The 25,559-nt window shown below is 42.5% G+C and overlaps 1 protein-coding gene across 3 annotated transcripts; it reads left to right on the top strand.

The window, feature by feature from the left end:
• Positions 1-1,281: 1,281 nt before the first annotated feature.
• On the top strand, positions 1,282-17,136 carry fam102ba (family with sequence similarity 102 member Ba). 3 transcript variants are annotated; one of them, XM_021588839.2, is made up of 11 exons: positions 1,282-1,481; positions 5,707-5,827; positions 6,099-6,128; positions 8,687-8,803; positions 9,412-9,458; positions 11,685-11,797; positions 11,962-12,057; positions 12,256-12,499; positions 12,620-12,756; positions 16,089-16,152; positions 16,381-17,136. In XM_021588839.2, the coding sequence occupies exons 2-11, from the start codon at positions 5,765-5,767 to the stop codon at positions 16,421-16,423; spliced, it is 954 nt and encodes a 317-aa protein (XP_021444514.1). In that variant the 5' UTR covers positions 1,282-1,481; positions 5,707-5,764; the 3' UTR covers positions 16,424-17,136. The 3 variants fall into 3 exon arrangements, with proteins under 3 accessions (XP_021444514.1, XP_021444513.1, XP_021444516.1); XM_021588838.2 differs by having other exon boundaries at positions 1,287-1,776; positions 16,381-17,135; XM_021588841.2 differs by lacking the exon at positions 1,282-1,481 and adding an exon at positions 1,870-2,201.
• The last annotated feature ends 8,423 nt before the right edge of the window (positions 17,137-25,559 follow it).

The following is a 25,559-nucleotide window of genomic DNA, read 5'->3' as shown; positions in this document are numbered from 1 at the left end:
TTATCTATGTATACCATATCGCCTCCTACCTGCCCCGTAATCCCCGGTTTAGATGCTCCTAAACCTCTCTCCCTTGGACCTGTATCTCCCTGTACCTGGAGCACCCTCACTTCCTCAACATGACACCCTTCTCTCCACTCTCACTTGTTGCACCTCCACTGCCTGCTTCACTGCCTCACACCCACTAATGCCACAATATGAGCACTCCCACAGCTGCAGCACTTTGGTTGTACACCCTCCCCACACTTCCCATACTCATGCTCCCCTCCACACCTGACACACCTCTTTTTCTCTTTACAGGCTGTTGCCACATGCCCAAACCTCTGGCAGTTATAACACCTTAAAGGCTTCGATACATAAGCCCTCACATTATAATTACTATATGATTGTGGACTTCAGGAAACAGCAGAAGGAGTACACCCCTATCCACAGCAGAAGGAGTACACCCCTATCCACATCGATGGGACAGCAGTGGAGAAGGTGGAAAGTTTAAGTTCCTCGGCGTACGCATCATGGACAAACTGAAATGGTCCACCCACACAGACAGTGTGGTGAAGGAGCAACAGCGCCTCTTCAACTTCAGGAGGCTGAAGAAATTTGGCTTGTCACGTCAAACCCTCACAAACCTTTACAGATTCACAATTGAGAGCATCCTGGCAGGCTGCATCCCACAAACGCAAGGCTCTCCAGAGGATGGTGCGGTCTGTACAACACATCACCGGGTGTAAACTACCTGCCCTCCAGGACACCTACAGCATCCGATGTCTCAGGAAGGCAAAAAATATAATCAAGGACAACAACCACCCGAGCATCTGCCTGTACACCCAACAACCATACAAAAGGCGAGATCAGTACAGGTGCATCAAAGCTGGGACCGAGAGACTGAAAAACAGCTTCTATCAGACTGTTAAACAGCTATCACTAACACAGAGAGGCTGCTGCCTAAATACAAACTTGACATAATTTTAATAAATTGATCACAAGTCACTTTAATAATGTTTACATATCTTGCATTACTCATCTCATTTATGTATACTGTATTTTATTCCATCTATTGCATCTTACCTATGCCACTGTCATTGCTCATCCATATATTTATATGTATATATTCTTATTTCATTCCTTTACTTAGATTTGTGTGTATTAGGTAGCTGTTGTGGAACTGTTAGATTACATGTTAGATATTGTTGCACTGTCGGGAACTAAAAGCGGAAGCATTTCGCTACACTCGTAATAACATCTGCTAACCATGTGTATGTGACCAATAAAATGCGATTTGATGTCCTATGGTTATTTATTTGTCAGTATCCGGTTCTAGAAGTGCAACAGAGTAGACGGGCTATCTACCTTAACTCCACCCCTCGTTACTTGCATTCTTTGAACATGCACTAGAACGCCTCCTCTCAAATGGTCGCTTGTCGCGTTTAGTGTTAACACTCACTGCGCGGTGTCGCTCTGCTACTCATCAACCCTAGATATAGGTAAGGGGGCGAGAAGTATTTTAACTCAACGTCAAACGCTAAATGAACTCAGACAGCCAGTGACAAGTGGGAGAAGTGACAGTCAAAAAGCTCGACCTTTGGCTAGCTATAGATACTATTATAATTAGGCACCAAGTTACTTTAGCATAATGTCGTTCATTATGATGAAGAAAAAGAAATTCAAATTTAAGGTAGATTTCGAGTTGGACGAACTATCTTCTGTTCCCTTTGTTAACGGGGTCCTGTTCTGCAAAGTACGACTGCTAGACCGTGGCTTTACAGAAGAGTCCTCTCGGTAAGAACGCCTTTCCTATTTTAAGCAGCAGTGAGAGCGAAAACTGCTGGCAGTAGTGGCATTGTTAGCCAGATACAGCTAGCAGCTATAGTTAGCTAACTAACTTCACCCGCTAGCTGGCTAGCTTAGTCACGAAGACAGTGGGGTGCGTGTGAATAATGTGCTGTGTGTAAGTTAATAGCTAACAATGTCTCTCTTCATGTATTAACGTTATTCAATATGTAGCCTTGTATTTCTACCTGTGTTATTTTGATGTAGTTTCCATGGTAACTCGTCTGCCATCTTGTTCTGACTGAGTGATTGACACAGCAAAACACCCTCAGTCACGAGACCCACTGTCAAACATGGCTGCACGTGTGCGGCTTGCTTCATCTGTCATATCTGACATTTTATGTAGCCTACCTTAAAACGTCTGGCAACTGAAGGTCAGTATTAACGTTCGCTAGATTCCATTTCCCACTCTGAAATGCCAAGGAAAAGTAATGGATTTGCTTATCATTTTGTTAAAACCGATATTCCAATATCTCCTAGTTTAGACTGGCTAGGGTCTTATTGATCACTAGTTGCAAAAACTTGGAAATCATTCATCCCCAATCCAACCCTGTTTTCATTGTACATTTGGAGATTTTAAATTTTGGAGATTTTACGCATAGTGAACTCTATAACAAACACACATTCAACACTTTGCTGGAAAATGTTTCAAGAACCCCATCATATGAGACTTTTTAAAGGGTGTCTCATACATTTCCTAAAACCTCATTATCCCACTCAACATCAGTTGATGCAACAAGAACTACTTGCTCTCCAAGGATCCAGAGCCATTGAGATGGCTAGACATATTGTCTAAAAACTAGTTTAGAATCCGTTAAAGATTGGATCTGTCAAGTCACGTTAACAGCGTCTAACTCATTTCTCTCATGTTATCCATTCACCATTCCTTCCTGTTTAGACTGGAACATCCCCTCCTCAGAATTCAGGATAGGACTTTGTCTGTGGCATTTGAACACAGACTTGTTTTCCCTAGAGAGAACCGATCTAAGAGCTCCAACGGATCCTTGTGGTATTTTAAGAGATTCACATGTCAAGCCACTCAACCGCACTGAGTAGGACTGCACTTAAATGAGTCAGTCACTGGAAAGTAGTGGACACAACTGGAGCACATGCCAGCTCTTAATGTTCAACTCAGTTGGCATTCCCAGAGGAACTGCCTGCATTTGTCCAATTATGTAAATGTACCAGAGAATTTTGTGTGTGTGAATTCTGAAAGTATTTAGACCCCTTCCCTTCTTCCACATTTTGTTACGTTACAGCCTTATTCTAAAATGGATTAAAAAATAATATTCTTACCCCATAATGACCAAGCGAAAACAGGTTTTTAGAAAACAGGTTTTTAGAAGTTCAAACAGAAGTACCTTATTTACATAAGTATTCAGACCCTTTGCTATGAGACTCGAAATTGATCTCTGCTGCATCCTGTTTCCATTGATCATCCTTGAGATGTTTCTTCAACTTGATTGGAGTCCACCTAATTCAATTGATTGCATATAATTAGGAAAGCCACACACCTGTCTATATAAGGTCCCACAGTTGACAGTGCATGTAAGAGCAAATACCAAGCCATGAGGTCGAAGGACTTGTCCATAGAGCTCCAAGACAGGATCATGTCGAGGCACAGATCTGGGGAAGGGTACCAAAACCTTTCATTGAACATTGAAGGTCCCCAAGAACAAAGTGGCCTCCATCGTTCTTAAATGGAAGTTTGGAACCCCCAAAACTCTTCCTAGAGCTTGCTGCCCGGCCAAACTGAGCAATCGGGGGAGAAGGTCTTTGGTCAGGGAGGTGACCAAGAACCTGATGGTCACTCTGACAGAGCTCCAGAGTTCCTCTGTGGAGATGAGAATTGACAGTCCCATCATTACTTTAAGACATGAAGGTCAGTCAATCCAGAAAATGTTAAGTTTCTTCAAGTGCAGTTGCAAAAACCATCAAGCGCTATGATGAAACTGGCTCTCATGAGGACCGCCACAGGAAAGGAAGACCCAGAGTTTCCTCTGTTGCAGAGGATAAGTTCATTAGAGTTAACTGCACCTCAAATTGCAGCCCAAATAAATGCTTCAGAGTTCAAGTAACAGACACATCTCAACATCAACTGTACAGAGGAAACTGCATGAATCGGGCCTTCATGGTTGAATTGCTACAAAGAAACTACTACTAAAGGACACCAATAATAAGAAAAGACTTGCTTGGGCCAAGAACTACAAGCAATGGACATTAGACCTGTGGAAATCTGTCATTTGGTCTCATGAGGCTAAATGTGAGATTTTAGGTTCCATCCGCCATATCTTTGTGAGATGCAGAGTAGGTGAACAGATGATCTACACATGTGTGGTTCCCACTGCGATGCATGGAGGAGGAGGTGTGGGGGTGCTTTGCTAGTGACACTCTGTGATTTATTTAGAATTCAAGGCACACTTAACCAGCATTGCTACCACAGCATACACCATCCCATCTGATTTGCACTTAGTGGGACTATCAATGTTTTTCAACAGACAATGACCCAAAACAAACCTCCAGGCTGTGTAAGGGCTATTTTACCAAGAAGTGGAGTGATTGAGTGCTGCATCAGATGACCTGGCATCCACAATCACCTGACCTCAACCCAATTGAGATGGTTTGGGATGAGTTAGACTGCAGAGTGAAGGAAAAGTAGCCAACAAGTGCTCAGCATTATGTGGGAACTCCTTCAAGACTGTTGGAAAAGCATTCCAGGTGAAGCTGGTTGAGAGAATGCCAAGAGTGTGCAAAGCTGTAATCAAGGGAAAGAGTGGCTACTTTGAAGACTCTAAAATATATTTTGATTGGTTTAGCACTTTTTTTGGTTACTACATGATTCCATATATTTATTTTTATTCATTTTATTTCACCTTTATTTAACCAGGTAGGCAAGTTGAGAACAAGTTCTCATTTACAATTGCGACCTGGCCAAGATAAAGCAAAGCAGTTCAACACATACAACGACACAGAGTTACACATGGAGTAAAACAAACATACAGTCAATAAATAATACAGTATAAACAAGTCTATATACGATGTGAGCAAATGAGGTGAGATAAGGGAGGTAAAGGCAAAAAAGGCCATGGTGGCAAAGTAAATACAATATAGCAAGTAAAACACTGGAATTGTAGATTTGCAATGGAAGAATGTGCAAAGTAGAAATAAAAATAATGGGGTGCAAAGGAGCAAAATAAATTAAATACAGTAGGGAAAAAGGTAGTTGTTTGGGCTAAATTATAGGTGGGCTATGTACAGGTGCAGTAATCTGTGAGCTGCTCTGATGTATTAAATGTTATTTAATATATTTGTCTTCACTATTATTCTACAATGTCGAAAATAGTAACAATCAAGAAAAACCTTTGAATGAGTAGGTGTCCAAACTTTTGAATGGTACATATATATGCCATTCAGCAGATGCTTTTATCCAAAGCGAAATAGTCATGCGTGAATACAACTAAAAAAAAATTCACCTGCATTAATGCTGAAGCACCTTACATATCACTTTCTCTAAAGAGCCAATGCATAGTGTTCTTCATCTGTCACTGTGAGGGGCCAGATGCGCAGAACACTGCCATCACATTTCAAAATCTATAATTCACTTAGCCTAGCCTACATCTATTTATGTGAGACTAATCCATAGGAAGGGAAAGAGCATGGGGAAGTTTGTTATTTTTACTTCAAGGCTTTTATGTTCCATGTCTCATCTCTCGCACACAGGATCTTCTCATTGACTGCCTTGTTGACAGCCTAGATTTATCTTAGCCATTTAATCAGATCAATGGATGAATGTGTAGTGTACCTAAACATTCCAATCAACTGTCACACAGTTCTGTTTTTTGTTGTTGATTGTACTGCTACTAACTTTGTCTTCTCCAGGGAGCAGGTCCAGGCTAACTGTGTGCGCTGGAGGAAGAGGTTCTCTTTCCTGTGTAAGATGAGTGCCAACGCTGGGACAGGAGTACTGGACCCCTGTGTGTGTCGGGTGTCTGTGCGCAAGGTACAGGACTCACTACAACAATGCTGCCAAAGTTATGTGAATGCTATGTCAAGTTCAATTGATGACAATAATAGGTATACTACTAGTAGGTATACTAATAGGTCTACTGCTAAAATATGTCTACCACTTGGTCAACTACAGGCTGTCAAGATGTCAATCACTGTTGAGACTATTGCTACAAAATCTGTGTTTTGAGATCGAATGTGGAGATGTACTTGTAGCACACAAGGATGGTTTGTTTGATGGATAACACATTTTTTTGTCATTTTAGGAAATGAAGGGTGGAAAGACCTTTGCCAAGGTAATCTTTTTGCTTTTGAATTCAGTCAATGACCATCTTGGCATGCTGACATTTTAAAGTAGATACAGAGCATTCTTGTCATAATGCAAATTATAGTTAGTCATTCACCGCCTGAAAGTAACTTGTCCATTGTTAGTAAAGGTGAGGTTAAAGAGGATAGTTAGCCTGTTACTGCGAACTTCCGTCTTTGGTTACTGATTGCTGTTCAACACTTCTCTGTCCTTAAGCAGTCATTAATCCTTATGGCAATAACTAAAGAATGACGTCACTACCGCATGACTCATTCTTAAAAGGGAAGTACATTGAAAGTAGGGCAGTTGCAGTGACCATATTACTGCCACACCGGCGATCACTTGTCAGTAACACAAGAAAATAACATAACGATAGTGAGGCTATTGCAGGGGGTACCGGTACCGAGTCAATGTGCGGGGGTACAGGTTAGTTGAGGTCATTTGTGAAGTAACTATGCATACTATAGATAACAAACAGTGAGTAGCAGCAGTGTAAAAAAAAAAAAAAAGGCAGGGGGGATGTCAATGTAAACAGTCTAGGTGGCCATGTGATTAATTGTTCAGCAGTCTTATGGCTTGGGGTTAAAAGCTGTGTTAAGGAGCCCCTTGGTCCAAGACTTGGCTCTGATGCTGCTTGTGGTCATTAGTAGCCTACCAAACTTGCTAACTGCCTGGTACTCAGCACTCTATTGTCCCTGTAATCACTCTGACATCAATGCAAATGTGATCGGAAAATCTAATCAAACACTTCATGATAGTCCATGAGCACGTTGTGCAACATTTCAATAGGCTATGCAATTGCATTATAAAACAGAGTGATGGCCCATCGAGGGGCCATGATGATGGCCTAAATAGAGGAGGCTCCCATCAGCTTTCTATAGACTAGGCCTAATATATTTATTTCTCAACTTTCCTAATATTAAGCACATTGCTTTTCTTAACAACAGTATCATAGCCAACCTGACTGGCATGAAAATGAACCACGGGAAAAGAGTCCACTATTCGCTATTTAAGTGCATATAGATGACATGCATTTTTTTGACGCTGCCCTTGTTTCGAGACAGGTACATGATAATGATCCATTCTAAATCAAAACAAATTTCACACATATTATTTAGTACAAGATTAAATCAAGAATAGTCTGAGTGACAATATTAGCCTATCAAGTGTGAATTATATATCATTACTTGTGAATGATACCCAGCAGAAGAAATTGCCATTACATGCATAATCGCATTTGCGGTCATTTTTGATAATGGTGTTTTCCCGCTAATAGAACATTTGTGCTCTTTTAAGAAAGACACTGACTACTACTAACTACAGCTGGGTTAGACAGACCCCTACAACAGCATGGCTAGTGCCATGTGTGCATTGCTGCGCTTATAATATGAAGAAATAGCATAATCATTTATCAACATTTTAAGCTAGTGTTCTGATCTGTTGCATCAGCCACATTGTGTAAAAAAGTTGTTTTTAATGCTAGTGGTTGTATTAATTTGGGATTTATTGCATCCCACAACTGTCCCCAGACTGTTTGGAATATTTATTTCTCTCACAGAAATAGAATAGGTCAACTTTTGTACTATGGTGATAGTAGATTGACAGGCTAGGACTTTTGCTATTCGTTAGGCCTACTCAACTTGTTGGCTGACAAAGTAATTGTGGACAGTTTTTCCAATATCTTCAATATGCACCTCGGAATTGGATAAGGACGTGCGCAGTTACCTTCCCGATGTGTCTGTCTTCACTTGTAGCCTGTGAGAAAGACCCGATCACGTGATGGAGATGTGAGTGAAAGTCTATTCGGAGCGCGCAGTGCTCGGGGTGAAGAGCACAACGCAGCACTCCGGGCCAAGGGCACAACGGCCACTAGCCGCAAAAGGCATGGATTTTTTTTTAGGTTGCGTTACGGCCACAAAGGGGATGCCACCGTGAAATTTGAGGCATTATCAAGTGCTTGACAAATTGTGAATGAGAGACTGATAAAGTGTGTACAGCCTGCACAAAGAAACAAAGCAGAGCTCATGCCTTTCAAGCAATTTTTTTCAAATCATCATTAGTCGCGTCATGCAGCCTTACAATGTATTACAAATCAAAAACATTGAGCGTAACGTTTGTAGAACAACTAAAGTTGCTCCTATATGCTTCATTTAGAGTTATTAATGATCTATTTCTTTGTTAACCGCTCAACACAGAATAGCCGCATGTGCGCACTCCCTCAAATTGTTTGGGGAAAATGTTTATTTTATTCAGATTTGTTCAATTGTATTCTTTAAACTATAAAATGACGTAAAATAATGCCACAGAATTGTAAGAAAATCTTGCTTTAATATATAACTAGTGTAGGCCACAGATTTGGCATAGCCACATCAGAACCTAACATAAGGACAACTCACGAGTATACTATTCTGTACGTTTTTTTTATCATGCATCTTTAGACCTAAAATAAATAATGGATTTATTGTGAAGGTGTAGGCTATATTACATGGATGTACTAGACTCACGGTTACCATAAACCTGAAAAGATCTGTTCTCTCTATTCTGTAGCTGGGTTTTGCTGACCTGAACCTGTCAGAGTTTGCTGGCTCTGGCAGAACGACGCGCCGATGCCTACTAGAGGGTTACGACACCAAGAACTCCAGACAGGACAACTCTATACTCAAGGTACACTTCGGTACAGTTAGACAGGCCTCCAAAACATCTACTGTATAGGACGTGTGTATGACACTGGAGTCTGTCCTCCTCTGCCCTAGTCCACTTGGCTCTGTCCTATCACTCTAGAATGAGGAGCCCTACTTGTCTACACAGGGATCACTGCTCTTAAAGGACTGGATAGATTAAAGAAATACACGGATTAGCCTACACAACGTCAGCTATCCAGTCTTACTAATGAGTGTTCATGAGGGAGAGGAGACCAGGAAGGGAACCATGTGAGAGTATTGGGTCATAGCCAACATACCCAAGTATTGGCACACATTGGGAGTAAGCACATGGTTAGCTATCACCCTCCTCTGCCCCCTAGTCACCATTCAGGATTAGGTATTCTAATGATGCAACTGCTCTAACATGTACGTGAAGACAGGCACCTCTGAGCCTGTGATATTGGAGAAGTACCTGTTGTCATGAATGTATATTGTACATGCTTCGGGTAGAATTTGTACTTCGACACAGGTCTAGGATCACTTCATCCTATTTCATAGGGCCTGTGGATGTGTATGAGCCGTGCTGCCATTTTTTTGGGGCTGACATTGTTTTTGTCACCTCTGTCACAGGTTGTCATTAGTACACTGCTCATGTCTGGGGACCCCTGCTTTAAAACGTAAGTGCACCTTTCATTACCGTTTTTGTTCAATCCTTCTGGTGGGTTGCATCACAAAACGTTTTTTTGGACTTCACTGATTTTGGATCAGTGGTACAACTGCAGGATTAGCTTATCGGAAATGAATGCAGTTTTGGCCCATTATTCAGTAAAGGTAAGTAGGAAACATTGATGTGACAGACCGACAGACAGAAGTCTGCATCTGGCCAGACCACAGACACACAGAGCAAACCACCAACCTACATATGCATTCAGCATCCTGTCTCTGAGTACACCCAGACACGGCTGCTATCTCTGTGGCTTTATGAAACAGAGTCCCAGAAACGCAGGGGGTTAATTACCATCCCGTGTTTGTAAAAGTTCAAGCGTTGGCACAGTTTCCTCAGCACCACGTGAACAATTTGAAGTCAAGTTATACTTGTGGACTCAAATCAAACCAACTTCTGCCATTGAAAATGAATAGCAAGAGTTCTATTGTTTCGATATGATAAGAGAACTTCCTCACAGATTCTGTCTGTTAGAAAGGACTGATTTGAGCATGACGTGCCCACACACTCCTGGCAGCGCCTTTACTTTGGACACCCTCGTAAACAAACACACACTGAATCACACTCTACTGCACCACCCCAGTGCCCTCTCTCTGAACACGTCACTCTATTGTCTGAATTCCACAGTGGAGGAAAGCGAATGGAATATAACGTTTACAGAGCCTTTATATTTCACCATGGAGGGGGTGAAAATGGACTTAGAATCAGTCCTCACTAATGCAGTGAGTGTGGGAGGGTTGCCTTGGCCAATGCCTCTGATGACACAGTGGAGAGATTCTGGGAGAAAGCTTTCATGCAATCATGAAGTGCTGGTGTGCCTCCGTGTTCCTCGGTGTCCCCCACAGAGTGTGTCTGTCTTTTACTAAGCTTTTCTCCTACAGAATGTGACTCACACACAATGTGTGTGTTGGGAGTATTGTAAGAGCTTTGTAGAAGGGAAGGGGAAACTTACAAATTTGCCAATAACAGCTAGTTTTAAAGTATTTTGTCTAATGTATTTTTTGTTATATGTTGGACACCAGTAAGACTAAGACTAGCTGTCGCCATTGGCGTCGACTAATGGGGATCCTAATAAATAAATAAATCTTTATTGGTCTATTATTAACCAATTTACCACCCGGTGCCCATTGACTCTGTACCGCCTGTATATAGCCTCACTATTGTTATTTCACTGCTGTGTTATTTTTTTACTTGACACGTATTTTTCTTAAACTGCATTGTTGGTTAGGAGCGTGTAAGAATTTCACAGTGAGGTCTACACCTGTTGTATTCAGCATTTCACAGTGAGGTCTACACCTGTTGTATTCAGCATTTCACAGTGAGGTCTACACCTGTTGTATTCAGCATTTCACAGTGAGTTCTACACCTGTTGTATTCAGCATTTCGCAGTGAGGTCTACACCTGTTGTATTCAGCGCATGTGACAAATAAGATTTGATGTGGTGGCAAGCTGAATCTTCCGCCCGTGCAAACAGGCTGAATTAGAAGGTCCTGTGTAGATTGTATTTTCAACCAGCAACTATCAGGAAATAACACTGATACATTTTTTTTCTCACACTTTTACAGTGTTAGTTTCTATCAGCAAGAACAGAATTTTGACTGCACTGGTCCTTTGACTAACTTTGTCTCCTTCCAGTGTCTCTCTTTAAATGTCTGTCCCACTCTCTTCTTCTCCCTCACTTTCATGGTCTCTGTCTCTTGTATATAATTTGGTCTCTGGTATGTAATGTGAGTCCACCCCCTCTCCAATCTTGAGTTAGACCCGTTCATCTAAGAAATAAAAGAAGTGAGACCTGGTGCTTTCCTGTGTTGTGAAAGTGGGGTTATTAAAGATGAACATGAAGCTCCGCTGATATACGGCTCATAAAATCCTCTTGCTAACAGATCAGCACTTCTGATAGGATATGATTCACGTGTTCCAGTTCCACAGAAGAACTTTGCATTCACAAAAAAAATGGCTTTAAATGGATATGTCAATTATGGCTTTAGATGTTACATTAACATGTATTCAATTCAGCCACTGACTTTGAAATAACCATTTGGACAAACAAATTAAAGACTCAAACCAATCAACAACCATGCATGGTAGGGAGTAGTAGGTTTGGAACAGATGGTGATGTTTGTAAAGCAGCTAATCGGGTCAGTGAAAGCAGTTGATGTGACTGACAATGTCCCTGCAGGCCACCGTCCACGGCCATGAAACTGGGCCTTCAGCAGGCTGAGGCAGAGTGTCTCCACGAAGACCGGAAGGGAGGGGACACACACACACCAACACCCTGCCTCCCCGTCCCAGGTACACACACACCCAAACACACACATACCTCCCGCCGGCTCTGTACACATAACACTTTGCTTTACAAGGATTGCAGAATTAAACCCTGTTAATCAGTAATCATTAGTGCTAATGTTGTGTATTGACATTGTCAAAATATTGTACTGCTGTTCTCTCCTGCTCAGAGGCCCCAGGGAAGTGTGCATCTGTTCCTGATGAACTGGGAGCATGTGGCCATTCTAGAACGTCCAGCTACGCCAGCCAGCAGTCCAAAGTCTCAGGTAGCTAGTAGCTACACGCCTCGTCTGAACCAAATGCGGATGAGAAAAGGCTATGACTTGTGTCATGAACTAAATAAGATATGAACAGTAGGAATGAATGTCTGAAAAGCTATAGCTTGCTGTCAAAGTTATGGTTCTTGTTGTGAAATCTGTGTCTCTGTTGTGTGGAGGGTAACATTACCTACTCGTTCCCCATAGGCTACAGCACAGGTCACTCGCGCTCTTCCAGCCTATCAGAGCTCACGCACAAGAGGAACCCCTCAGCAGGCTCCGCCTCGACGGGCATTGCAAGCATTCCTGAACCCAGAGAGGACCGGGGGACCGAGAGGGGGGAGAAGGAGGCCCACTCTACACTCCCGGTCTCTGTCACCTGTGCCTACTTCCCCGTGCCTGAATATCCCCCCACCCCCACAAAGAGCTCTGCCTCCGAGAGACTGAGCAGGTAATATTCACATACTTTGTTGAAAGATCAGAGATGAGTATCGCAATGTAATCAACAGGAGTCTTTCTTTCCATCTCATCCACCAGTGCTTTTTTCCCCTTACGTGTGTGTGTGCCTTAGGCATCTGATGAAGCAGAACTCAGTGGAGTCTCAGCTGAAGAGAGTGGATGCTACCCGGGTGGATGCGGACGACGTTGTGGATAAGATCCTCCAGAGCCAGGACTTCAGCCACGGCCTACTGGACTCCAGCACTGAGGGTACGCTCACAAGCCCTGGCTTTAGTTCAGAGGGATAGGGTTAGGCTTAGCTCAGTGGGGGATTACCAAGGATCACCTTCAGTGCTCGGTTGTCTACACCAAGTCTGTCCCCAAACTATTTGATTAGCTGGTTTTAAGCATTAAACTTTCAAATAGCTCTTTGTTGACTGTTGCTGGGTGTTATCGTCCACCATCAGCACCGGCCTGTACCCTACCTGCCCTAAGTTCTCTTCTGGCCCCTTACACTAAGTCTGAATTTGTCCTAAGAGGTGACCTAAACTGGGACATGCTTAAACCACCTGACCAAGTCCTAAAGCAATGGGACTCCCTAAATCTTTCTCAGATTATTACCAATCCCACAAGGTATGACTCCAAACACCCAGAAAAGAATACTCTCCTTGATGTTATCCTCACAAATCATCCTGATGGGTATCAGTCTGGTGGTTTCCGTAATGACCTTAGTGATCACTGCTTTACAGCCTGCCCCGATTTGTCATAGACGCTTGCTAAAAAACTATAATGATCAAGCCTTCCTTCATGAACTGGCCTCTGTAAATTTGTATAGAATCTGCTTGATCCCCCTCTGTCGAAGACACTTGAACCTTCTTTTTTGATATTTTCAGTGGTATTGTTAACAAACACGCCCCCATAAAGAAAATTAGAATTAAAAACAGGTTCAGCCCCTGGTTCGACCGTGATCTGGCAGAGTTACTCCACCTCAAGAATTGCATTTGGCGAAAGGCGCGGCACACGGCTAATGAGAAATAAGTGTGCTCAAAGTTTGAAAGGCCAAAGTTAGTTACTTTAAGGAGCAGTTCTCTCTCTGTGGGTCTAACCCCAAGAAGTTCTGGTAAACGGTTGAAGACCTGGAGAATAAACCCTCCTCCTCACAGCTGCCCATGTCCCTTTAAATTGATGTGGTTGTTACCGACAAGAAGCACATGGCTGAGCTCTTTAATCACCACTTCATTAAAGTCAAGTTTCCTCTTTGACTCAGCCATGCCTCCTTGCCCATCCAACATTTCCTCATCTCCCACCCGTTCTAATGCAACTAGCCCTGATGCCTCTCCCTCTTTTTCCCCTGCCCCGCTACAAAGTTTCTCCCTGCAGGCGGTCACTGAGTCTGAGGTGCTAAAGGAGCTCCTTAAACCTGACCCCAAAAAAAACATCTGGGTCAGATGGTTTAGAGCCTTTCTTCTTTAAGGTTTCTGCCCCGATCATCACCAAGCCTATCTCTGACCTTTTAACCTGTCTCTCTGGGGAGGTTCCCATTGCTTGGAAGGCAGCCACAGTTCATCCTTTATTTAAAGGGGGAGATAAAGCTGATCCTAACTGTTATAGGTATATTTATTTTTGCCCTGTTTATCAAAAGTGTTGGAAAAACTTGTCAATAAGCAACTGACTGGCTTTCTTGATGTCTATAGTATTCTCTTTGGTATGCAATCTGGTTTCCGCTCAGGTTATGGATGTGTCACTGCAACCTTAAAGGTCCTCAATGATGACACTATTGCCCTTGATTCCAAGCAATGTTGTGCTGCTACTTAGTCTAAGCTTTTGATACGGTAGACCACTCCATTCTTGTGGGACGGCTAAGGCATATTGGTGTCTCTGAGGGGTCTTTGGCCTGGTTTGCTAACTACCTCTCTCTCAAAGAGTGCAGTGTATAAAGTCTGAACATCTGCCGTCTTAGCCACTGTCTGTCACCAAGGGTTTACCCCAAGGCTCGAACCTAGGCCCCACGCTCTTCTCAATTTACATCAACAACATAGCTCAGGCAGTAGGATGCGCGCTCATCCATTTATATGCAGATTATACAATTTTATACTCAGAAGGCCCCTCCCCGCATGTGTTAAATGCGCTACAACAAAGCCTTCTTAGCGTCCAACAAGCTTTCTCTGCCCCTTAACCTTATTCTGAACATCTCCAAAACAAAGGTCATGTGGTTTGGTAAGAAGAATGCCCCTCTCCCCACCGGTATGATTACTACCTCTGAGGGTTTAGAGAGCTTAAGGTAGTCACCTCATACAAGTACTTGGGAGTATGGCTAGATGGTACACTGTCCTTCTCTCAGCACCAGTCTCAACGTCAACAGTGACGAGGCCAGCATCCCGGAGTTGCCTCTTCACTGTTGATGTTGAGACTGGTGTTTTGCGGGTACTATTTAATGAAGCTGCCAGTTAAGGCATTTCTCAAACTGGACACTCTAATGTACTTGTCCTCTTGCTCAGTTGTGCACCGGGGCCTTCCACTCCTTATATTCTGGTTAGAGCCAGTTTGCTCTGTTCTGTGAAGGGAGTAGTACACAGCGTTGTATGAGATCTTTCTCAGAACAAGAATAGACTGATGAGTTTCAGAAGAAAGGTCTTCGTTTCTGGCCATTTTGAGCCTGTAATCAAACCCACAAATGCTGATGCTCCAGATACTCAACTAGTCTGAAGAAGGCCAGTTGTATTGCTTCTTTAATCAGCACAACAGTTTTCAGCTGTGCTAACATAATTGCAAGGGTTTTCTAATGATCAATTAGCCTTTTAAAATGATTAACTTGAATTAGCTAACACAACGTGCAATTGGAACACAGGAGTGATGGTTGCTGATAATGGGCCTCTTTACGCCTATGTAGATATTCCATAAAAATCAGCCTTTTCCAGCTACAATAGTCATTTACAACATTAACAATGTCTACACTGTATTTCTGATCAATTTGATGTTATTTTAATAGACAAAATGTGCTTTTCTTTCAAAATCAAGGACATTTCTAAGTGACCCCAAACTTTTGATAGGTAGTGTGTGTGTGTGTGTGTGTGTGTGTATATATAAAATAATATCATCTCTCACATATAGGACAGACACTTCAGAACAAACTGCCTTTAGATTTTTCTTTGGGGTGGGTCTCTCTGTTCCATGTAGTGAATATGTTATTCAATGCGTTTGTATGGGCAGTAAGGTCAAATCAGATTTTCCATAAAATAATTGTCATTTTTTTCGATACATCAAGGGGTCTTAAAATTTGAAATCAAATAGCAAAATGATCCTTGGTATGACCTTCTTAAAAAATTAATTATAGTTTAGTAGAAACCCCCTCCCCTGGTTTAGACATGGATTAGACTAATGGGTTAACAGATTACTGTATTTGCCATTTTCAAGTAACACATTTCTAGTTCTTTGCTGCTAAAGCAAAGTCCCTCTATGCCATGCCTCTTTCTCATCGTGAATAACACTCTTGTCAATAACCACTTCTTTTTAGATGTCTCATTGTTGGTTCCTAAGCAATTTTCGCAGCGCTGGGACCTTGTGTTGATTGACAGTAACTTACTTGTTTTTGCGTGTTACAGAGGAGGGGCTCAAGCTGTTTGTTGGTCCTGGTGGAAGCACGGCGCTGGGCAGCCAACACACCAGGTTGGTGACATCATTACCTAATGCATCAGAAATAGAATGACACAACAGGCACTGTCACTGATATTTCACCTTTTTTTAACTGCACGAGGGCCAATCGATAGTTAAAGAATATTTGATTGATAGACTATTTGTTGGTTGTGAAGAGTTGTTCAGTAATGCCCTTTCACTTGTTTGTGTGAGTTTTGGCTGGTGAGATAACATGTGTTTATGTCTGGTGTTCTCTTTCAGGGTTGGGGCTGGGCCCTACGAGCAGGTGGTGATCAAACGCTAGCCCCCAGGGGGAGCGGACATGTGAGACTGCTTCCCCTAGTGTTAAAGGAAGAAGGTGACCTGAGGTTCATGTCAACTTCTTTTTGAGAAGAAAGAGGAGGATATACTGTGCATTTGGCAAGTGTTCAGACCCTTTCCCTTTCCCACATGTTATAGCCTTATTCTAAAATGTCTTAAATGACATGTTTTCCTCATCAATCTACAAACAATACCCCATAATGACAAAGTGAAAACAGTTTTTTAAACACAGAAATACCTTACCTACTTAATAACTTAAATATTCATACCCTGGCCTCCCGAGTGGTCCAGTGGTCTAAGGCGCTGTGCCACTAGAGATTCTGGGTTCGAGTCCAGGCTCTGTCGCAGCCGACTGTGACCGGGAGACCCACGGGGCGGCGCACACCTGGCCCAGCGTCGTCCGGGTTAGGGGAGAGTTCGCCGGCAGGGATGTCCTTGTCCCATCGCGCACTCTGACACATTGGTGTGGCTTCCGGTTTAAGTGGGCGTTGTGTCAAGAAGCAGTGCGGCTTGGTTGGATTGTGTTTCGGAGGGCGCACAGTTCTCGAACTTCACCTCTCCCGAGTCCGTACGGGAGTTGCAGCGATGAGACATGACTGTAACTACCAATTGGATACCAAGAAATTGGGGAGAAAAAGTAATGCCCTTTGCTATGAGACTCGAACTTAAGCTCAAGTGCATCCTGTTTCCATTGATCATCCTTGAGAAATTTATAGAACTTGGTTGGTCCACCTGTGGTAAATTCAATTGGACATGATTTGGAAAGGCACACACCTGTCTATATACGGTCCCACAGTTGACCGTGCATGTCAGATCAAAAAACCAAGCCATGAGGTCGAAAGGATTGTCCGTAAAGATCAGAGACAGGATTGTGTTGAGGCACAGATCTGGGGAAGGGAACCAGAAGATGTCTGCAGCATTGAAGGTCCCCAAGAACACAGTGACCTCTATCATTCTTCAATGGAAGAAGTTTGGAACCGCCAAGACTCTTCCTAGAGCTGTCCTCCCGGACAACTGAGCAATCTGGGAGAAGGGCCAGACTCCCCCTTTGTGGTGAAGTGGCCAGACGGAAGAATGCTTCTCAGTAAAAGGCACATGACAGCCCGCTTGGAGTTTGCCAAAATGCACCTAAAGGACTCTCAGACAATGAGAAACAAGATTCTCTGGTCTGATGAAACCAACATTGAACTCTTTGGCCTTAATGCCAAGCATCCCTACGGTGAAGCATGGTGGTGGTGGCAGCATCATGCTGTGGGGATGGTTTTTAGTGGCAGGGACTGGGAGACTAGTCAGGATCAAGGGAAAGATAAATGGAGAAAAGTACAGAAAGATCCTCCATGAAAACCTGCTCCAGAGCACTCAGGACCTCCGACTGGGGTGAAGGTTCACCTTCCAACAGGACAACAACCCTAAGCACAGCCATGACAACCCAGGAGTGGCTTCGGGACAAGTCTCTGAATGTCCTTGAGTGGCCCAGCCAGAGCCCGGACTTGAACCCAATCGAACATCTCTGGAGAGTCCTGAAAATAGCTGTGCAGCGACTCTCCCAATCCAACCTGATATCGCTTGAGAGGATCTGCTGAGAAGAATGGGAGAAACTCCACAAATACAGATGTGCCAAGTTTGTAATGTCATACCCAATAAGAGGCTGTAATCGCTGCGAAAGGTCCTCCAACAAAGGGTCTGAATACTTATGTAAATATATTTGTCATTATGGGATATTGTGTGTAGATTGATGAGGGGAAAAAAACGATTTAATCAATTTTAGAGTAAGGCTGTAATGTAACAAAATCTAATGTAACAAAGTCTAAAACGTCAAGGGGTCTGAATAATTTCTGAATGCACTGTATGGACTAGAGTGGAGCAGTATAATGTTCTCTCTACCCAGAGGGGGTAGTGTTTCCAGCCTGCAGGCCTTATGTAACATTTTTAGATAGGTAGGAGAATACTGTGCTCTTACAACAAAAAGGGCTTGTGATTTTTTTTAATGGAAGTCAAATGGTTCTCGGTTATTACTCTGGGAGGTATGTTGTAATTTACAGTTGTATGTTGCTGCTTGACATGTTCACTGTGTAAAATGTGCAGGGGGTGTAGTGGAGGACAAACGCAAGTAAACAAAGTTGACCCAGCAATTATTTTTGGTGCAACAGTTTACCTACCTTTTGTGGAAAAATGCATTGAAAGTATAGGGAGTGATCAGTTTATCAACAAATAAAAAAATGTAACAAATGTGTAGTGTTCCACATGTGCGCACACAGGTGTATAACTGACAAAATGTGATCATTTCCCACAATGACCTTAAAACTGACTGAAGAACTATACACACACAGGTTGTGTGATGTCATCGACCTACAGGTGCCTGATTCTGTCGTATGAACAAAGAGGAACTGACAGTATGTTTAGCTATACATGAAGACTCGAGCCGGGAATGAAGGTTCTATAAGCAGCGGAATTACATATGGTGCCAGATGGTGAGAGAGAGGGAGGACGAGGAGTGTTAACATCAGATGGAGTTGACGATGTCCTTGTAACTGGATTAGTTACTAGACAGACCTGTAGGTTGGTGTTTAGGTGTTGAATCCTCAGCAAAACGGTTATATAGTAGCTTCACTATGATCCCAATATTGACAACAGTTCACTTGCTTTGATTTACAAAATTGTATTTGTAAGTATTTGGAGAGGCCTCCTTGTCCAGACATCAAATCAGATGTTTATTTTTTTCAGAAAGCTTATTTTGATTCTGTAGTAGTAAGTAGGAGGGAAAACTGCTTTAGGGACAGTGAACCTTTTGTTGATATTTTGCTCGTGGAAAGTGGGGCCCGGTTAGGTTAATTCAAGGAAAGATGGAGTCAGTCAAGTACAGTGATCCAACCAGGATGCTAGAGTTCTGACAAGCATCTGCAAGGCCAAATGTGACCTTTTGTTTAGTGCCTTGCTGAAATATTGTTTGTGGAGTTTATGCCCATGATGCAGTATGGTAAGTGTTGCCTCATTCAACCTCACATTCAATTAGCAGACTAGTTGTATTTGTGTATGTTGATACTGTCTGCATTTTATCGGTATGAATACAGATTAGATAAGAGACAAAAAAATGTATTCTGATTTTCATAATGTTACATTTTTAATGACTTTCTTATTTGTCTATTTTACCACAATGAAACCTTTTTATAGCATGTCTTTATGATGTTGGTGTACTACTTTGTTAGTTGCTTTTCTGGTTATTTCTGTAGATGTTGCAAGTGCTGGTTCCACATTGTTTAATTTTCTAAATGTTGGAAGATGGTTATTTCAATACTGTATCCCAATTCACAAACACATGCTGTTGTACTGTAAAGTACTCTGTAAAAGAATAAAAAATAATTTCCTTACACTGGATACGTGCATGTGACAATAAAATATCTTAAACAATTCCATTTATTTAGTAAACAATGTTTTTTTTTGCTCAATAGTGTTTTTTGTCTTTCCTCTGCTAAACTGTTGCCTACTCCAACAGGGCAGTAGAATGCTTATGTTACCATCTCCAACAGGGTAGTAGAATGCTTATGTTACTAGCTCCAGCAGAGCAGCAGAATGCTTATTTTACTAGCTCCAACAGAGCAGTAGAATGCTTATGTTACTAGCTCTGACAGGGTAGTAGAATGCTTGTGTTGCTAGCTCCAGCAGAGCAGTAGAATGCTTATGTTACTAGCTCCAGCAGAGCAGCAGAATGCTTATTTTACTAGCTCCAACAGAGCAGTAGAATGCTTATGTTACTAGCTCCAGCAGAGCAGTAGAATGCTTATGTTACTAGCTCCAGCAGAGCAGCAGAATGCTTATTTTACTAGCTCCAACAGGGCAGTAGAATGCTTATGTTACTAGCTCCAGCAGAGCAGTAGAATGCTTATGTTACTAGCTCCAGCAGAGCAGCAGAATGCTTATTTTACTAGCTCCAACAGGGCAGTAGAATGCTTATGTTACTAGCTCTGACAGGGTAGTAGAATGCTTGTGTTGCTAGCTTCGACAGTGTGGCAGAATGCTTGTGTTGCTAGCTCCGACAGTGCAGTAGAATGTCTAGCGAATACAATACGAATACACAAATAATCAAAAAAAATAACAATCCAAAGTACGTATATTACAGTGAGAATACAGAATATAAATATGTGGTATTTATGGACATAATTTTGTAAAGAAATTTAGTTTGCACAGTAGTAGGTAGATTAGGAGGAGCTATGTTGAGAATACAGTTTATAAATGCACAGAGTAAACAGTCCTGGAGGGCAGGCAGCATGCCCCCTGTGATGCGTTGGGCTGACCGCAGAGCCATTCTGTTGAGGGCATTCCGACAGAATGCTCTCAATGGTGCATCAGGAGTTTGTGAGGGTCTTAGGGGCCTTGCTGAATTTCTTCAGCCACCTGAGGATAGAAGAGGTGCTTTTGCGCCTTCTTCACCACACTGTCGGTTGGGGTGGGACCATTTCAGGTCCTCACTGATGTGCACGACAAGAAACATAAAGCTTTTGACCCCCTGCTGTGTCCCCATCGATGTGGATGGTGGCGGGCTCCCTCTTCTGACTCCTGTAGTCCATGATCAGTTCCTCTGTTTTTACATTGAGAGAGAGGTTATTTTCCTGGCACCACTCTGCCAGGGCTCTAATCTCCTCCCTGTAGGTTGTCGTCCTTGTTGGTAATCAGGCATACCACTGTCGTGACATCAGCAAACTTGATGATTGAGTTGGAGGCGTGCGTAGCCACACAGTCCTGGGTGAACAGGGAGTACAGGAGTGGGCTGAGCACACACCCCTGTGGGGCTCCCGTGTTGAGGATCAGTGTGGCTGACGTGTTGTTGCCTACCCTCATCACCTGGGGTCGGCCCATCAGGAAGTATAGTTGCACAGGGAGGAGTTCAGACCCAGGGCCCCTTGATGGATGCTTCAAAATGGAGTCTCATTTTGAAGCAGTGGATCCATTCAGGCTCAAAAAGCGGTTATATTGCTCCTATCATTAGTACTCAACGCAGGGTCGTGTGGGGGTTGAGATAGCATTCAGGGCTACTTGTCACCGCCAGTCTGGCAGCCCTGGCTCTGCAGGGCAGATGGCTTGCTGCCATGGATCTTTATACTATCACTGGCAAGGAGGGAACGTTCCCAGAATAATCCTATTTAATTTACAGAGCTGCTGCACTGGAATGAACACATGTTGTGAAGAACTGTCTTTGACTCGCGCTTTTGAATATATGAGAGAAGGGATTTGTATATTCTTGATTGTCAGAGTATACTGCAGTGATTGGGGGGGAATAGTTGGAGCAGGGCTACCTCCTGTGTCATAAGGGCTCAGACTTCATGGCAATAATGTACAGTATGCACTAACTGTAAGTCACCCTGGATACGAGCGTCTGCTAAATGACTCAAATGGAAATAATGGCAAGAGCAGTAGGCATAAATAAATAAAAGCTTGACCGCTTACTGGTGTACACACACCTAGGACTGATCATATGCAAATGCTTAAAGACACACTTAATAATGGATGAGAGAAAATGTGTTATTACATGTAGTAGTACTATGATCACTTAGAATACATTTTTCAAAACAACATGATCGTGCAGCTCATCGGTGTAAACATTGAGTCAAAGATTTTGAATTCCTCCCTGCAGCAGTTAGTGTACATGTAGAGCCTACTTTGGTACCCATTTAGGAGACTCACTCATTGGACGAGAGAAACACTCTTTTCACGCCACTTCAATACGGAAGTTACTTTGTTGTAGCGGGTTGAGAGACTGGGGGAAAGGTTAGGGAAAATGGTCACCTAATCTGCTACGAATATCACTTTGTATCGAAGTGGCTTGAAAAGAGTGTCCCCGTTTGACAAACAGCGGCCTCTACTTCGGTGCTTTAAATGCCAACAGATTGGGCATGTTGCTAATTTGTGCACTGTGCAAAGCTAAAATGAGATGTGCAAAACCATTGTAGTAGAAATTGTAGACTCCTTGGCCTTCATGTGTGGGGCATCAATGTGACTGCTTCACGTACGAGCAGGACTGCACAAATACAAGAAGTAGTGAAGGCAGCCAAAGACATTCAGGGGATTTCTGAAGTTACTATAGAAATGATACATCGGATGCTGAATCAAAATTCAAAGGAGGATCGGGATAATAAGTAGTATTATGGTGTTCCTTGTTGTCCAATGGAACGCTAGGAGTTCGATAGACAATGAACAAGCATTTAAGACATGTATATACTGAGCAAAAATAGAAACGCAACATGTAAAATGTTGGTCCCATGAGCTGAAATAAAATATCCCAGAAATGTTCCATATGCACAAAACGCTTATTTACAGTGCCTTGGGAAAGTATTCGGCCCCCTTGAACTTTGCGACCTTTTGCCACATTTCAGGCTTCAAACATAAAGATATAAAACTGTAATTTTTTTGTGAAGAATCAACAACAAGTGGGACACAATCATGAAGTGGAACGACATTTATTGGATATTTCAAACTTTTTTAACAAATCAAAAACTGAAAAATTGGGCGTGCAAAATTATTCAGCCCCTTTACTTTCAGTGCAGCAAACTCTCTCCAGAAGTTCAGTGAGGATCTCTGAATGATCCAATGTTGACCTAGATGACTAATGATGATAAATACAATCCACCTGTGTGTAATCAAGTCTCCGTATAAATGCACCTGCACTGTGATAGTCTCAGAGGTCCGTTAAAAGCGCAGAGAGCAACATGAAGAACAAGGAACGCACCAGGCAGGTCCGAGATACTGTTGTGAAGAAGTTTAAAGCCGGATTTGGATACAAAAAGATTTCCCAAGCTTTAAACATCCCAAGGAGCACTGTGCAAGCGATAATATTGAAATGGAAGGAGTATCAGACCACTGCAAATCTACCAAGACCTGGCCGTCCCTCTAAACTTTCAGCTCATACAAGGAGAAGACTGATCAGAGATGCAGCCAAGAGGCCCATGATCACTCTGGATGAACTGCAGAGATCTACAGCTGAGGTGGGAGACTCTGTCCATAGGACAACAATCAGTGGTATATTGCACAAATCTGGCCTTTATGGAAGAGTGGAAAGAAGAAAGCCATTTCTTAAAGATATCCATAAAAGGTTTGCCTCAAGCCACCTGGGAGACACACCAAACATGTGGAAGAAGGTGCTCTGGTCAGATGAAAGCAAAATTGAACTTTTGGCAACAATGCAAAACGTTATGTTTGGCGTAAAAGCAACACAGCTGAACACACCATACCCACTGTCAAACATGGTGGTGGCAGCATCATGGTTTGGGCCTGCTTTTCTTCAGCAGGGACAGGGAAGATGGTTAAAATTGATGGGAAGATGGATGGAGCCAAATACAGGACCATTCTGGAAGAAAACCTGATGGAGTCTGCAAAAGACCTGAGACTGGGACGGAGATTTGTCTTCCAACAAGACAATGATCCAAAACATAAAGCAAAATCTACAATGGAATGGTTCAAAAATAAACATATCCAGGTGTTAGAATGGCCAAGTCAAAGTCCAGACCTGAATCCAATCGAGAATCTGTGGAAAGAACTGAAAACTGCTGTTCACAAATGCTCTCCATCCAACCTCACTGAGCTTGAGCTGTTTTGCAAGGAGGAATGGGAAAAAATTTCAGTCTCTCGATGTGCAAAACTGATAGACATACCCCAAGCGACTTACAGCTGTAATCGCAGCAAAAGGTGGCGCTACAAAGTATTAACTTAAGGGGGCTGAATAATTTTGCACGCCCAATTTTTCAGTTTTTGATTTGTTAAAAAAGTTTGAAATATCCAATAAATGTCGTTCCACTTCATGATTGTGTCCCACTTGTTGTTGATTCTTCACAAAAAAATACAGTTTTATATCTTTATGTTTGAAGCCTGAAATGTGGCAAAAGGTCGCAAAGTTCAAGGGGGCCGAATACTTTCGCAAGGCACTGTATCTCTCAAATTTTGTGCACACATTTGTTTATATCCGTGTTAGTGAGCATTTCTCCTTTTCCAAGATAATCCATCCACCTGACAGGTGTGGCATATCAAGAAGCTGATTAAATAGCATGATCATTACACAGGTGCACCTTGTGCTGGAGACAATAAAAGGCCACTCTAAAATGTGAAGTTTTGTCACACAACACAATACCACAGATGGCTCAAGTTTTAAGGGAGAGTGCAATTGGCATGCTGACTGCAGGAATGTCCACCAGAGCTGTTGCCAGAAAATTGAATGTTAATTTCTCTACCATAAGCCACCTCCAATGTCGTTTTAGAGAATTAGGTAGTATGTCAAACCGGTCTCACAACCACAGTCCACGTGTAACCACGCCAGCCCAGGACATCCACATCTGGCTTCTTCACCTGCAGGATCATCTGAAGGGGTGCTGATGAGTATTTCTGTCTGTAATAAAGCCCTTTTGTGGGGATAAACAAATTCTGGCCCACCCATGGTTGTGCCCCTGCCCAATCATGTGAAATCCATAGATTAGGGCCTAATGAATTTATTTAAATTTACGGATTTCCTTATATGAACTGTAACTCAGTAATATTTTTGTTCATATACATGATTTAGATGTTTTACCAGACGTGATGTGTATACAAGAAACATGGTTTAAACCTCAGTTCGATTATATTATACCTGGGTTTATATCTGAGAAGTGATAGAGTGCTCGGGTGGTGGGTGTGCTACATTTACCAAAGAAGATGTAGCACATAGAGTGAGTGATTCATGGTTTCAAAGAACATGATTGTGTGACGGTGGAGATGTGTAGAGAAGGGGGTGTTATCACGTTGTTTATATTGTAAACCCAATTTGTATATATTGTAAACCCAAACCCAAATTTTAAACCCAATTCTGTGTGTGAATTAGACATAGTTGTGAAATCCAGTTCAGGTGATAAGGAGATATGGTGTGTAGATGTCAATGCGTGTATCAGCTTGTGAGGTAGCACTGCCACCGATGCCAATGGTTTAATGGTTGAAGATTTTATGGAGCGGAGGGGACTAGTTTGTCTAAATTATAGTCGGGGGACATGGGTAAATATGACTAGATGACTATGTTTAGATCGTACATTGACGTCCTCCTCCATTTCTGGTATTTGTGAGTGGGATGTGAAGATAGAATCCACAATTGGCATTAATAATTTCCC

The sequence above is a fragment of the Oncorhynchus mykiss genome, chromosome 28 (genome assembly GCF_013265735.2).
Source record: "Oncorhynchus mykiss isolate Arlee chromosome 28, USDA_OmykA_1.1, whole genome shotgun sequence".
Classification (NCBI taxonomy): domain Eukaryota; kingdom Metazoa; phylum Chordata; class Actinopteri; order Salmoniformes; family Salmonidae; genus Oncorhynchus; species Oncorhynchus mykiss.
Note: the sequence above shows the minus strand (reverse complement) of the source record. Positions and strands in the feature narration are given on the sequence as shown.

Excerpts from the sequence above, each read along its gene's own strand:
- fam102ba (XM_021588838.2), top strand. The coding sequence starts at position 1,631 with ATGTCGTTCATTATGATGAAGAAAAAGAAATTCAAATTTAAGGTAGAT. Across the intron at positions 8,804-9,411 it reads AGGACAACTCTATACTCAAG|GTTGTCATTAGTACACTGCT; the intron begins GTACACTTCGGT and ends CCTCTGTCACAG. Across the intron at positions 16,153-16,380 it reads CTGGGCAGCCAACACACCAG|GGTTGGGGCTGGGCCCTACG; the intron begins GTTGGTGACATC and ends GTTCTCTTTCAG.